The sequence below is a fragment of the Aedes albopictus genome, chromosome 3, assembly GCF_035046485.1.
Source record: "Aedes albopictus strain Foshan chromosome 3, AalbF5, whole genome shotgun sequence".
Classification (NCBI taxonomy): Eukaryota; Metazoa; Arthropoda; class Insecta; order Diptera; family Culicidae; genus Aedes; species Aedes albopictus.
In genome coordinates this window covers 203286935-203299084 of record NC_085138.1, presented here as the reverse complement: position 1 = coordinate 203299084, position 12150 = coordinate 203286935, and the positions used below count along the sequence as shown (strand labels likewise).

Genomic DNA, 12150 nt, shown 5'->3' with positions numbered 1-12150 from the left:
GCATCGGGCGACGCAAGCAACGACGGCCGTATTAATCGCTACCGAATCTGAGTGCCGAAGGCGAACGAACCAAGATCGAACGAATGTTTGCGTTCTGAGTCGGGTGCGAGAGCATTCATGTTGGAACGTTCATTTAGCGTTCAGCGGAAGCATTCAGTACTGGGAATTGAATCAGTGAGTGCGTTTTGATTCAATCAGCTGAATGCCACTCGGTAGTTGAGAGAGCGAAAGTTCTTTCCGTTGTACACCGATGCAAGCTGATTCGTTTCGCACTCTATTTGTTTCTCTCCTGATTCGCTTCGGTGGCGTCGGTTGCGAGCCGTTCGTGTTGCGTTCGTTCTTAGTGCGCCGTGCTCTCACTCAGTATTGGATTGTTGGCGTTCTTTTTGCTATTTTGCATCGCCGGCATTCGGGTGAGCGAATGAGTTTTCCCATGCTTGTTTGTGACGATGTTTTTTAATGAAATTTGTTCTAAGTGTTACGTCTGTTTCTCTGTGCTTTTTCGATTCATTTTTGCGTCCAAAGCAACTGTGCATAATTTGGGAGCGATTGGTTGCTTCCCCGTATTCCGCATTACGATTTAAATTTGTATGAAATTTAGTATGAGAAAACGTGCTTTTTGCATTTTTCTCATAAATTGAAATTTGTCGTCTAAAACGATCTAACTAATGACGTTAAAGTATAGCACTTTAACGTCATTAGTTACATCGTTTTAGACAAAAGAATAAAATGCAAAAAAGTACGTTTTCCCATACAAACTTCCATACAAATTTCAATTGCAATAGATTGAAAAAGCTTTGTTCCGGGTTGATACGGTCAAATTTAAAGTTTCTACATACAACGTTGACCCACTCTAATGTTTACTCTACTATCTATAGTGCTCTGGATATCCATCCTAGAGGTAATATAAATGTATTGTAACAGTTTTTACTAAAATTTGGTAAAAAACACAAAATGTATGCTTTCACCCAAAGAAGACTTATAAGACAAAAACATGCGGAGAATCAGAATTTTTGGAAATCGATTTTCCATATATTTTGAAAGAAGACTTCAACTTGAAATGTGTAAATGGATGGATGGATTTTTATGAAACGAATACTTTGATCAGAACCCCTCTCCATCTCCTTCTCCAAGTCGTGATTTTGAACGGTTGTATCACCTGTTAACTGTTTTTCAAACGCAATTTGAATAAGCTGAAGTTTGATTTCTATAAAGGCAGAGTAAGCCGGTTATTATTGTGCCACTTTCAAGCTTTTCTGCTTTGCCGAAATGAACTAAATTTTGCACAGTTTCTCCTAAGAGTATGTTGTCAACATCTGCTCAATTGTGATGCTTTCAGTGAAACTTTGGTCGAAACAAATAAACTAGGGGTACTCACTAAACAGATTAAGTTGCTGCGTAAACCATGATTTTCTGCTTATTTGAAATGTAAAGGAATAACATCAATAATAAAATCTCAACTAATTTTTGACCTGAGCTACCAAGCAAATAACTTTTTTCACAAGCGTCGGATCTGTTTGCAATCTTCGGCAAAATGTTTCGGCCTATCCTAGGCTATAATTTAAAGTCATTAGTTATGTGGTATTAGTTAAAAGAAATTATCTTATGAGTAAAATGCAAAAAAAGTACATTTTCCCATACTAACTTCCATACGAATTTCATTCGCAATGCGGAATACGGAGAAGCAACCAATTGCTAAACTTCAACGAAAAATTCGTTCCCTTTATATAAATGTGATGGTTTGTACATGTTAGGGTAGGGCGGGGCAAGAAGAGCACCCTAAGGATCGCGTTGAGTTTATTGAAAGTGAACACAATTTTTCAAGGTATCTCTCAGTAGTTCTTTTCTATATCATGTTTTCTACTACCCATAAACATGGCAGGGTTCAAAATTCACAATAAGGATGATTTATTTGACTAAACAAAAAAAGTTTTATGGCAAGACGAGCACTTCATTAAAAACCCAATATTTTAACTATAAATTGGCCATACAGTGATTTATATAGCAAATCTTGTTTATTACTATGGTATCACGTTCCAAAATTATCAGTTTCTTTTTCGATTATTCAAAAAATGCGGTTTTATAATACTTTGAAATGACCCGAAAAACAATGAACGATTATTAAGTGGCTTATTTTTAAAAATTTACGCAACCAAATAGTCACAGAGGATACGGAAACCTATGTTTGGCACTATTGAGTGGATTACAATAATTTCAAAATATTTTCTATACTCCCATCAGGGGTGCTTATCTTGCCTCAATATAGAGAAATATCTAAAATTGAATAAATTTTAATGTTTGTTGTTAGAAAATATTTTCTAATATAACTTAAAATGCTTTGCAGTTTGCTAGTAATGATGGCTGATAACCAGAATTATGGTAAAAAATTGATTTCGACGTAAAAACCTTATTTTATTTTGATGATTTCTTATAAGAAAATGCTAAAAATCCATGCTATTGACTAATTTGACGATATTTTTCAATTCGTTCATTATGAAGTACCTTTTATCAGGTTTACAAACAGGATGAACTTTATTCTAACGGATTATGATGTTGTTTGGACAAAATTCATCATAAAAGTAGTAATACGGAGGGGTGCACATCTTGCCCCGGGTGGCCATCTTGCCCCGTCCTACCCTACAACATACATTTTTGAGATAGGTATTACGCGATAAATTAGGAACAATTCGATGAAAAACCGTCATTCTTGTCACCTTGTCAGTCCCTTGCAAAGCGAGGAGTCCGTCAATTTAACACAACCAAAGTGTGTTTTTTTCACCTTTTTATCGTTTATTAGCGTATAACCTAGAAAAAATTGAAATCCCAGACTTAATACAAGGGATTTTACGTATTTTCGGCAATTTTGTTCTCTACGTCATGTTTTTTTTTTCGAAACCTGTTAAACTTAAATCTATCCCAACTCAGGCCAAACATGTCTAAAGGTCCTATCTGCAGAAGAGAGGCTATCTTTGGTTTACCTATCTTTCGTTAATATCTCAGCTGTTTATTTGAATTATAATTGTCTCCTGGCTTAGAAAGATGGTGAAAACAATCGTCTTTTGATTTGTACTGCAAAAGTAATTGAAAAGTGTACCATTACATTGCAATAATTGAAAGAGAAAGTGAACAAAGAGAGCCTCTCAAATGCAGATAAGACAGTTTGGCCTGAACTAAGCTCAGTTATATGACCAAGTTCAAGGTAATCTGGCCTACAAAAACCTCCTATGACGAAGAGAACGAACCTGCCGATAATCCCCAAAGTCACCCAAATGGCGGCCTGGTTTCAGTATGAATTAGGCACGAAGATATTGTATGTTAAAAGAAAAATCAAAGTCGAAGAAATTAAAATTACGAAATAGGCCTGGACCGATCGAGAATCAAACCCATCAGCATGGTCTTGCAGAATACCAGCGCCTACCCTGCTTCAGCTGTATGATACAGCTTTATTTTTGGATTGTCATTCATCTCTGTCCGGATAACTATAGCTGAATCAGCCTACCTTTCCTAGCAACTCAATCTCCCCTATCCAGTTGGTTAATGGCAAAGGGATACGATTTGTAACATCTCACGCTAGACACCAAGACGCTAAGCACAAAAGCGTCCCGCTGGAATTGTATCTAAATGCAGATCAAGCACACAAGACCATGATTATGTGGTGCGTCATCATCTGGCAGGAGACAGGAGCAAACTTATGTTTGGCGCTGGCTCCATAGTACATAATTCAACCATTCCTCCTCTGGTGGCGTGTCTGATGATGTGTCCTGACTTTTGGCAATGCGTGAAAGTAGAGTGCGAATGTTGCATATACATTGATTTTGTCCAGAAAAGTGTCCTTCGTTTCAGTAGCGATGGCTTTGTGGTGTATGCTTTCAAGCATGAGGCTACTCAATTATTCAAAACATGTTAGTAACACGTGTCCTTACAGTTCATAAAAAGATACTGCAAATGGGAAAATTTATTGATTGCTGTTTCCGGCATCTTAGCTAGTTTCATTATGATAAGCAGACATGTAAGCGCACTAAACTAATCTTATAACAATCGTTAACGTATGGAGCCACCCATAAAGTATTCATACTCCTTGGGCGTAGGGAGAAAAGGAGAAGAATTTCAAAAATTGTGAGCTGCATGAATTAGTTATACCTAAGGATACAAAAAAATGTGTAGAGTAGAAGCATCACCATTGGCCAGTTGCTTGTTCTGGCCTTTTTCCTTAGTGTGACTATTGCAATCTTAATCACCATTAATTAATTTTCACTTGCACATTTTATTGTTAGTTGTATATTAAAAAAAGTACTTCATCTCTTATTTGAAATGCTGAAGTTTGATTCCAAGTCACCTTAATTTCGTTAGTTTTAGAACACTAAAGATCTGACACTGCTGCTTTTAGTGTCGCTATGTATTGTTATACATATTATAACAAGCCAATCATATCCAGTCGGTTTTATTCCGCTATGATGCCTCGTAAAGATAGAGTGTAACTCTCCGTTTCATATTCTTGCCTACTCGTAACGTAGGCATTGGAATCATGCGTCCGTTGCTTTAAAAACCAAACTCAAATCCAAGCGTATTTTCGTTCATTGCTAAGGATTAAAGATTTCTCAAACCCCAAAGTGTGTAAATGCCAGCAACACAGACTAGGTATACCAATTGCTCCATATTATGCTTATTTGCGTCCTGGTCGTTGTCCCTGCTCTAAGTTTGATGTTTATTCTCGGTGATGCTGTACGGCTGCCGTCTTTGACGGTGAATCTGTGTACAAAAGAGGAAAATATAAATTGATGCGAACGGCATGGAAAAAATGCTTTGGCAATAATCGATACAAAATCGCTTAAAGACGTCATTGTTTTGCGCTATCGTAACGTTCGAACCAATTTCAATAATGAAAAGCCAAGAAAGATAATACCCACCGCATGAAATAAAAGGAATGTTAGCATAAATGAGATTTTTCCCAAGTTGTTCTTCTATCTTCCTTTTATTTACTATACAAACAAATTATATACACAAGTTCTGCTACACATTTTCACACTTTCTCTCTGTATCATTCCAACTGAATTCATTGGTCTTTATTTCTTTCATATTCTGTCGGAATCACTCTTACAAGACTTCAAAGATGCATACAAAACACAGCATGACAATAATAGCCATAAATGTAATAAACTCAAAACCCCCTTCTTGCTATAAACCAGATAAAAAAAAAATGTGTACTGAAGTTGCTTTAGCCAGTATCCGTCTTTGCTCTAGTCGCTGATGTTAAATTGCCAAGTTCAAATTGCTTGAAATTTTCTAGTCGAATTATGCATATGGGCAGGATTCAGATTTCTCCTATTCGTCGCGACCCCGAATGTTTGACATGCCTTCGAGTAGCACGTTCGGTGGCAACGCGCCGCAAACATCGTCGTCGAGCACAAGTTCACTGTCCGGAATGAACTTCGGCACCGGCAGCAACAATGCGGGAACCAATCTGATCGTCAACTATCTGCCCCAGGACTTGACCGAGCGCGACCTATACTCGATGTTTTCCACCATGGGCCAAATCGAGACCTGTCGGATCATGAGGGACGTTAAGGTAAGTAGCTTAAAAAAATGTATTTAAATTTCGATTATTATTAAGGTTAATGGTTTTACCTTCTTGAAAAGTATGTTGCCCTTCTTAAAAGACATTTTACAGATACTTTTCGATATAACTTACAACATAATATTCCTTTTTATCGAAGCAGAAAAAATAAAATTGTGTATGCTACTATTGACGAATGCGACGTATATGAAATTAACCACAAATAATGATTTCGGTAAAATTCACGATACCAATAATGGAAAACATGAGTTTTCACAAAAAAAGTCATTTCGTTTTTTGTGCTTCGATATTCATTCATTTATTTAGTTAACATCAAATTCATGATAATACTGAATCAAACAATTTGCCACCATAATACTCGATTTGCAGCTGCAGCTCTCCAACGTCGGTCACGCCCAACACTCGCCAGATCATGCTCCACCTGGTCTGCCCATCGAGCTCTCTGCGCTCCACGCCTTCTTGTACCAACCGGATGGTTAGCAAACACCAACTTTGCAGGGTTGTTGTCCGGCATTCTTGAAACATGCCCTGCCCATCGTATCCGTCCAACTTTAGCCACTTTCAGGATGTTGGGTTCACCGTAGAGTGCAGCGAGCTTGTGGTTCATCCTTCTCCTCCACACACCGTTCTCCTGCACGCCGCCAAAATCGTCCATAGCACGCGTCGCTCGAAAACTCCGAGTGCTTAAAAGTCCTCCTCGTCTCATGTCCGTTGAGAACCACCGGTCTTATTAGCGTCTTGTGCATGGTACATTTGGTGCGGGGGTGAATCTTTTTTGACCGCAGTTTCTTCTGTGCCCATAGTAGGCACGACTTCCATTGATGATGCGCCTTCATATTTCACGGCTCACGTTATTGTCAGCCGTTAGCAAGGAACCGAGGTAGACGAATTCTTCTACCACATCGAAAGTATCCCCGTCTATCGTAAAATTGCTGCCAAGGTTTGTCCTGTTTCGCTCAGTCCCACCTTCCAGCATGTACTTTGTCTTAGCCGCATTCACCACCAGTCCGACCTTTGCTGCTTCACGTTTCAGGCGGGTGTACTGTTCTGCCACCGTTCCAAATGTTCTAGCAATAATATCCATGTCATCCGCAAAACAGACAAATTGGCTGGATTTCGTGAAGATCGTACCCCGGCTGTTGAGCCCGGCTCGTCGCATAACACCTTCCAGGGCGATGTTGAATAGGAGGCAGGAAAGTCCATCACCTTGTCGTAGTCCCCGTCGAGATTCGAATGAACTGGATAGTTCACCAGAAATCCTTACGCTGTTTTGCACACCGTCCATCGTTACTCTTATCAGTCTGGTAAGCTTCCCGGGAAAGCTGTTCTCGTCCATGATTCTCCATAGCTCTGTGCGGTCGATACTGTCGTATGCCGCTTTGAAGTCGATGAACAGGTGGTGCGTTGGGACCTGGTATTCACGGCATTTCTGGAGGATTTGCCGTACGGTGAAGATCTGGTCCGTTGTCGATCGGCCGTCGATGAAACCGGCTTGGTAACTTCCCACAAACTCATTTACTTTAGGTGAAAGACGACGGAAGATGATCTGGGATAGCACTTTGTAGGCGGCATTCAAAATGGTGATCGCTCGAAAGTTCTCACACATTAACTTGTCGCCTTTCTTGTGGATGGGACAGATTATCCCTTCCTTCCACTCCTACGGTAGCTGTTCGGTTTCCCAGATCTTGACTACTAACTGGTGCAGACAGATGGCCAACTTTTCCGGCCCCATCTTGATGAGTTCTGCTGCGATACCGGCCTTAAGGACTGTATCGGTAATTATGAGTACACCAGAAAATTGCTGTATTTGAAAATGTTTTATTTATTTTGTAAATTAAATTCAATTACATTGTTTATTGAGCATCAGAAAAGCCCATGACATTTTTATATATTTAATTTTTCATGGATCTTGCCACCTCTCGCACTTTCTTCTTGGCGTTCTTCAGGTTTTGGACAACTGTTCCGACGATGGTTTTGCTTACGTTGACCCAGTTTTTCTTCAATTTTGTGACGTCCTCTGCTCCTCTATCCTTTTTCCGTAGTTTCCCTTTCATCAAAGTTAACTATTTCTCAACGGGCCTTATTTGCGTGCAATTTAGAGGATTCATTGCTTTTCCACAAATTGAACATTGTTTTCTTCATACCAGTCAAAGGTGTCACGCGCATAGTGGCAGGATGCCAAATCCGGCCAAAGTAATGTACGACCTTTGTGCTTTCAGATGAGTGACAGAATAAGTTTCTGGAGACATTCCTTCCTGTATATTTCGACGTTCATACTTGGGACGGTAAAGAGACGTGACGATTTCATACCACATTGACAAATTGCTTGCCAAACCAACACATTTCCCCATTTTTTTCGCAAAAAATCGATTTCTCCAAATTCGGAACATCCGTGCCATGCTTCACAGTGAAAAACTGTGACCCTGAAAGTGCCTTGTAGTTCAATTTGACATACGTTTCATCGTCCATGATTATGCACATGCAATTTTTGCTCAAAACATCGTCGTACAGTTTCCAAGCCCGAGTTTTCACATAATCCGCCAGAATTTGACTACGTTTTGGACATTTCTGTTTTGGGTAGGTCTTCAGGGAATTACGCTCCTTGGCACGCTGAACCATACCAACAGTCGTTCCACACTTTTTTGCGTAATCTTTGATGGATACCTCCTATTTTCCTTTAACGATTTTGCAAATTTTGCTGTTCCAAATTTGACTTGGACGCATCTGTTTTTTTGCCGCGTCCGGGTAAGTTTTTCAGTTTGTTATGCATACTGAATCGTTTGATAGCATTTTAGACAACAAAAACCCTAACACATTCAACTTTTGCTAATTTTCTTAGCGATAATCATTTTTCATTGTAGTGCCTTGGACACGAATGCCAACTTTTTTGGTAAAGTGTCTTTAATAAAATATAATAATAATAATTGTAGTGCCTGGTCACAATCGATTTTCGCTTCTCTTCCGTAAACCCTCGTATTGTTCCGCTTGAGGAAAAACTTTAACTTTGTGGTGTATTGGCACCACTGCCTGCAGCATGGCACATACCGCGATTTGACCTGACGACGGTTGCCATGTAATAAAACTTCAATCGCAGCAATCGCTGGTCAGAAACTGAAAATGTAAAAGTTAGCTTATAAGTGACATTAGAATAAAACAGAAGTAAAATTGAAAATCTCTTTGATTATTCAAGACGTCACAGTTTGGCAAACTTTTAATGAAGGTTATCGTTTGTTTACAACGTTAGCAACACATAGACACATAGCAGTTGTCAAAATAAGGCATAGTCTTTTTAATACAGAGCCTCAAAGGTGTACTCATAATTAACGATACAGTCCTTACCAGTCGCTTTGTTGTTTTTGAGCTGGTAGATAGCATCCTTAACTTCCCTCAGCGTGGGAGTTGGTTCGTTCCCGTCCTCTGATGCACCAACATAGTCATTTCCTTCGCTGCCTTGGTTCTCCGTGCCTACATTCTCTTCGCCATTCAGGTGTTCGCCGAAGTGCTGCTTCCACCTTCCGATCACCTCACGTTTGTCCGTCAGGAGGCTCCCGTCCTTATCCCTGCAGATTTCGGCTCCACATTCTGTCGGGTTCCATGCTGCAGCATTACAGCCCGAGCTGCATCCTTCTCCTCCAGACCCGTCTGCACTCCTCGTCGAACCAATCGTTCCGTCGACTCCGTTCTACGTACCCGATAGTGCTCTCAGCTGCGTTGTTGATGGCTGCTTTGACTGTACTCCAGCAGTCCTCTAGAGGGGCCATATCGAGCACATCCTCGTCCGGCAACGCTGCCTCGAGATTCTGCGCGTATGCGGTGGAGACATCCAGTTGCTTCATTCGCTCTAGATCGTACCGGGGCGGCCGCCGATACTGTACATTATTAATAACGCAGAGTTTCGGGCGCAGTTTAACCATCACCAGGTAGTGATCAGATCCGATATTAGCGCCACGATAGGTCCTGACGTCGATAATGTCGGAGAAGTGCCGTCCATCAATTAGAACGTGGTCGATTTGCGATTCCGTTTGTTGTGGTGATCTCCAGGTGTAACGATACGGGAGGCTATGCTGGAAGAAGGCGCTACGAATGGCCATGTTCTTGGAGGCGGCGAAATTGATGAGGCGTAGGCCATTTTCATTCGTCAGCTGGTGGGCGCTGAACTTTCCAATCGTCGGTCTGAATTCCTCCTCCTGGGCTACCTAAGCGTTTAGATCCCCTATGATGATCTTGACGTCGTGGTTTGGGCAGCGGTGGTACTCGCGTTCGAGCTGCGCGTAAAATGGTCTTTGTCATAATCAGTGCTTCCGGAGTGAGGGCTGTGTACATTTATTATACTGATGTTGAATAATCGGCCCTTGATCCTCAACCTTCACATTCTTTCGTCGATCGGCCACCAACCGATCACGCGCCTCTGCATGTCGCCCATCACTATAAAAGCTGTTCCCAGCTCACGTATGTTGCCGCAACTCTGGTAGATGGTATGATTACCTCTAAACGTTCGCACCATAGATCCAGTCCAACACACCTCCTGCAGCGCTACGATTCCGAACCCGCGGTCTTTCAGTATATCGGCGAGTATGCGGGTGCTCCCGATGAAGTTGAGAGATCAGCAGTTCCACGTACCGAGCTTCCAATCACAAGTCAATTTTCGTCGCCATTGGTATCGGTTCGCATTCTTCTCTTGTTGATTTTCCGGTGCTAGTCTTTTTAACGGCTGGCTCGCAGGGCCTGACACCAACCCACTAACCCAGGGAGCTGGGCTTCCCCTTCCCGGAAGCTACGGGTTCTCCATTGGCATTTCCTCCAACTACAGTGCTAAATAGCTAGACTCAAGCGCCAGTCTTCGCCGGGGGTGGTGTTTTTAATGAGCGCCCAGGAGATAATATTTTACCTGAGCTTCCACCCCCTTGTACTTCGATATAACGTACCGTAATTTTGCTTTAATATAATGTATACTAATTCGCTAATTCTGGGTAACATTTTATTATGTGCTAATTAAATATTGATTATCAAACAATTTTAACCGAGAAATAAAACCCAAAAGGCCATTTTTACATAAAGTTTTGAATTTGAAGAATTTATAACTCTGTTGATTTTTATCCAATCCTAATGAAATTTTGAGACAAAATCCAGTTTTTATTCTATTTTCGTTCGAATTTCCGGATTCATGTGTGATATCAACGTTATGGCATTCGAGGAACTAGATTTTCTCTATGAAACTATTTTAAAATATTGGAATTATCAAAATTTTATGTTTTTTTTTTTAATATCTGGAGTTTTTGTGAACGCCCCCAGTGCATCGCGGTGCAAGAGGATAACTACATTTTACTCCAAATCATACCGTGTGACAGTTCATTCTTCATGATTTTTCATAATTAGGACACTTATAGCCAGGGATGGGGCCATTCATTTGCAAAGAGTTACATTCACTTGCTATTATTTCAGTTCAGAAGCATGCTATCGAAAAACAGTGTATGGATGAATTGAACCTTTTAGTTTTATCTGAAAGTTCGCCGAATAACATTGGGGTCGTACACGCATACCAAAGTGGTGAGCGAGCTGTGAAGGCAACTCTCCACGCGGTGAATGTAAGTTACATTCACGCCGTGGAGAGTTGCGTTTGCTGCCTTCTTAACTATTGATTCCACGCTAGTATATTCTTCTACAAAGTTTCAGGTAAAACAAAAATGAAAATGTATTCCATACATTGATTTTTGCTGCGACGTTTCTGGAACGAGTTGTAAGTGGATTTAAATGATTGCAAATGAATGATCCCATCCTTGCCAGGCTTGATATTCCTCCTTAAAATCAAAAGAGTTTTGCAACATGCTCTAGAGCGATGTTTTGCTTCTGCCTCGTCGCGAGGGAGCGTACGAACACCAAACAGAGAGGCAATAAAAACTGAACGAGGAAGCGGGGAACGAAAAAAGAGCCGATGATTATTTCGGGTTTTTTGAGTGCGATTTTCGCCTTGAGAGTCTTTCTATTGTCGTTTTCGTTTTTGTGGCGGTGCTACACTTTTCACTACAAAAACGAACATTTTCGGTGCAGTTGCATTGGTGTGCGTGAATAAAAACCAAAATATTTACAACTTTGCAAACGTTGATTGGTGGACACGGTGTACACCCGCTACACTCTCGAATTTTTGAGTGCTGCACTATCTTGAGCGGTGCAGAAAAAGTGCTACACCGGTGCAGCACGAAAATCAAAAACGAACACTTTCGGTGCAAAAGTGCTACACCGGTGTAGCTACACTGCAAAAACGAAAACGACATATGTATGGGAGTGGAACTCCCGAGTGCTTTTTGAGTGTGAGTACTGAGTGGGCGTGATAAACACAACAAGCAATTATGAGTGTTGGACGAACTCCTCGCTGCGCGGCAAACTCGCGCTCGGTGCTGTTGAGGAATTGCGTTGTGATTTCTGAGTTTTATTTTCACTCCTCAGAAAATCGCCGAAATCGCTTCCTCATCGCGAGGGAGTTTCTGTCAAGCCTGCTTATAGCTATGAAAAGAGCCATTTCGGCATTTCTGCGATGCCCAGGCGGAACCTGTAGTAGAGGACAATTTCATTTTTAT

General features: G+C 40.9%; 1 protein-coding gene across 4 annotated transcripts in view; it reads left to right on the top strand.

The window, feature by feature from the left end:
• The window catches only part of LOC109404970 (protein sex-lethal), a 53929-nt gene that overhangs the window by 14715 nt on the left and 27064 nt on the right, over nt 1-12150 (top strand). For 2 of the 4 annotated variants that reach the window (XM_062858626.1, XM_062858628.1), the window contains exon 3: nt 5288-5566. In XM_062858626.1, the coding sequence (XP_062714610.1) occupies nt 5288-5566 (279 nt within the window). The remainder of the gene's footprint in view (nt 1-5287; nt 5567-12150) is intronic. The other 2 variants (XM_062858627.1, XM_019677953.4) reach the window with 1 other exon arrangement.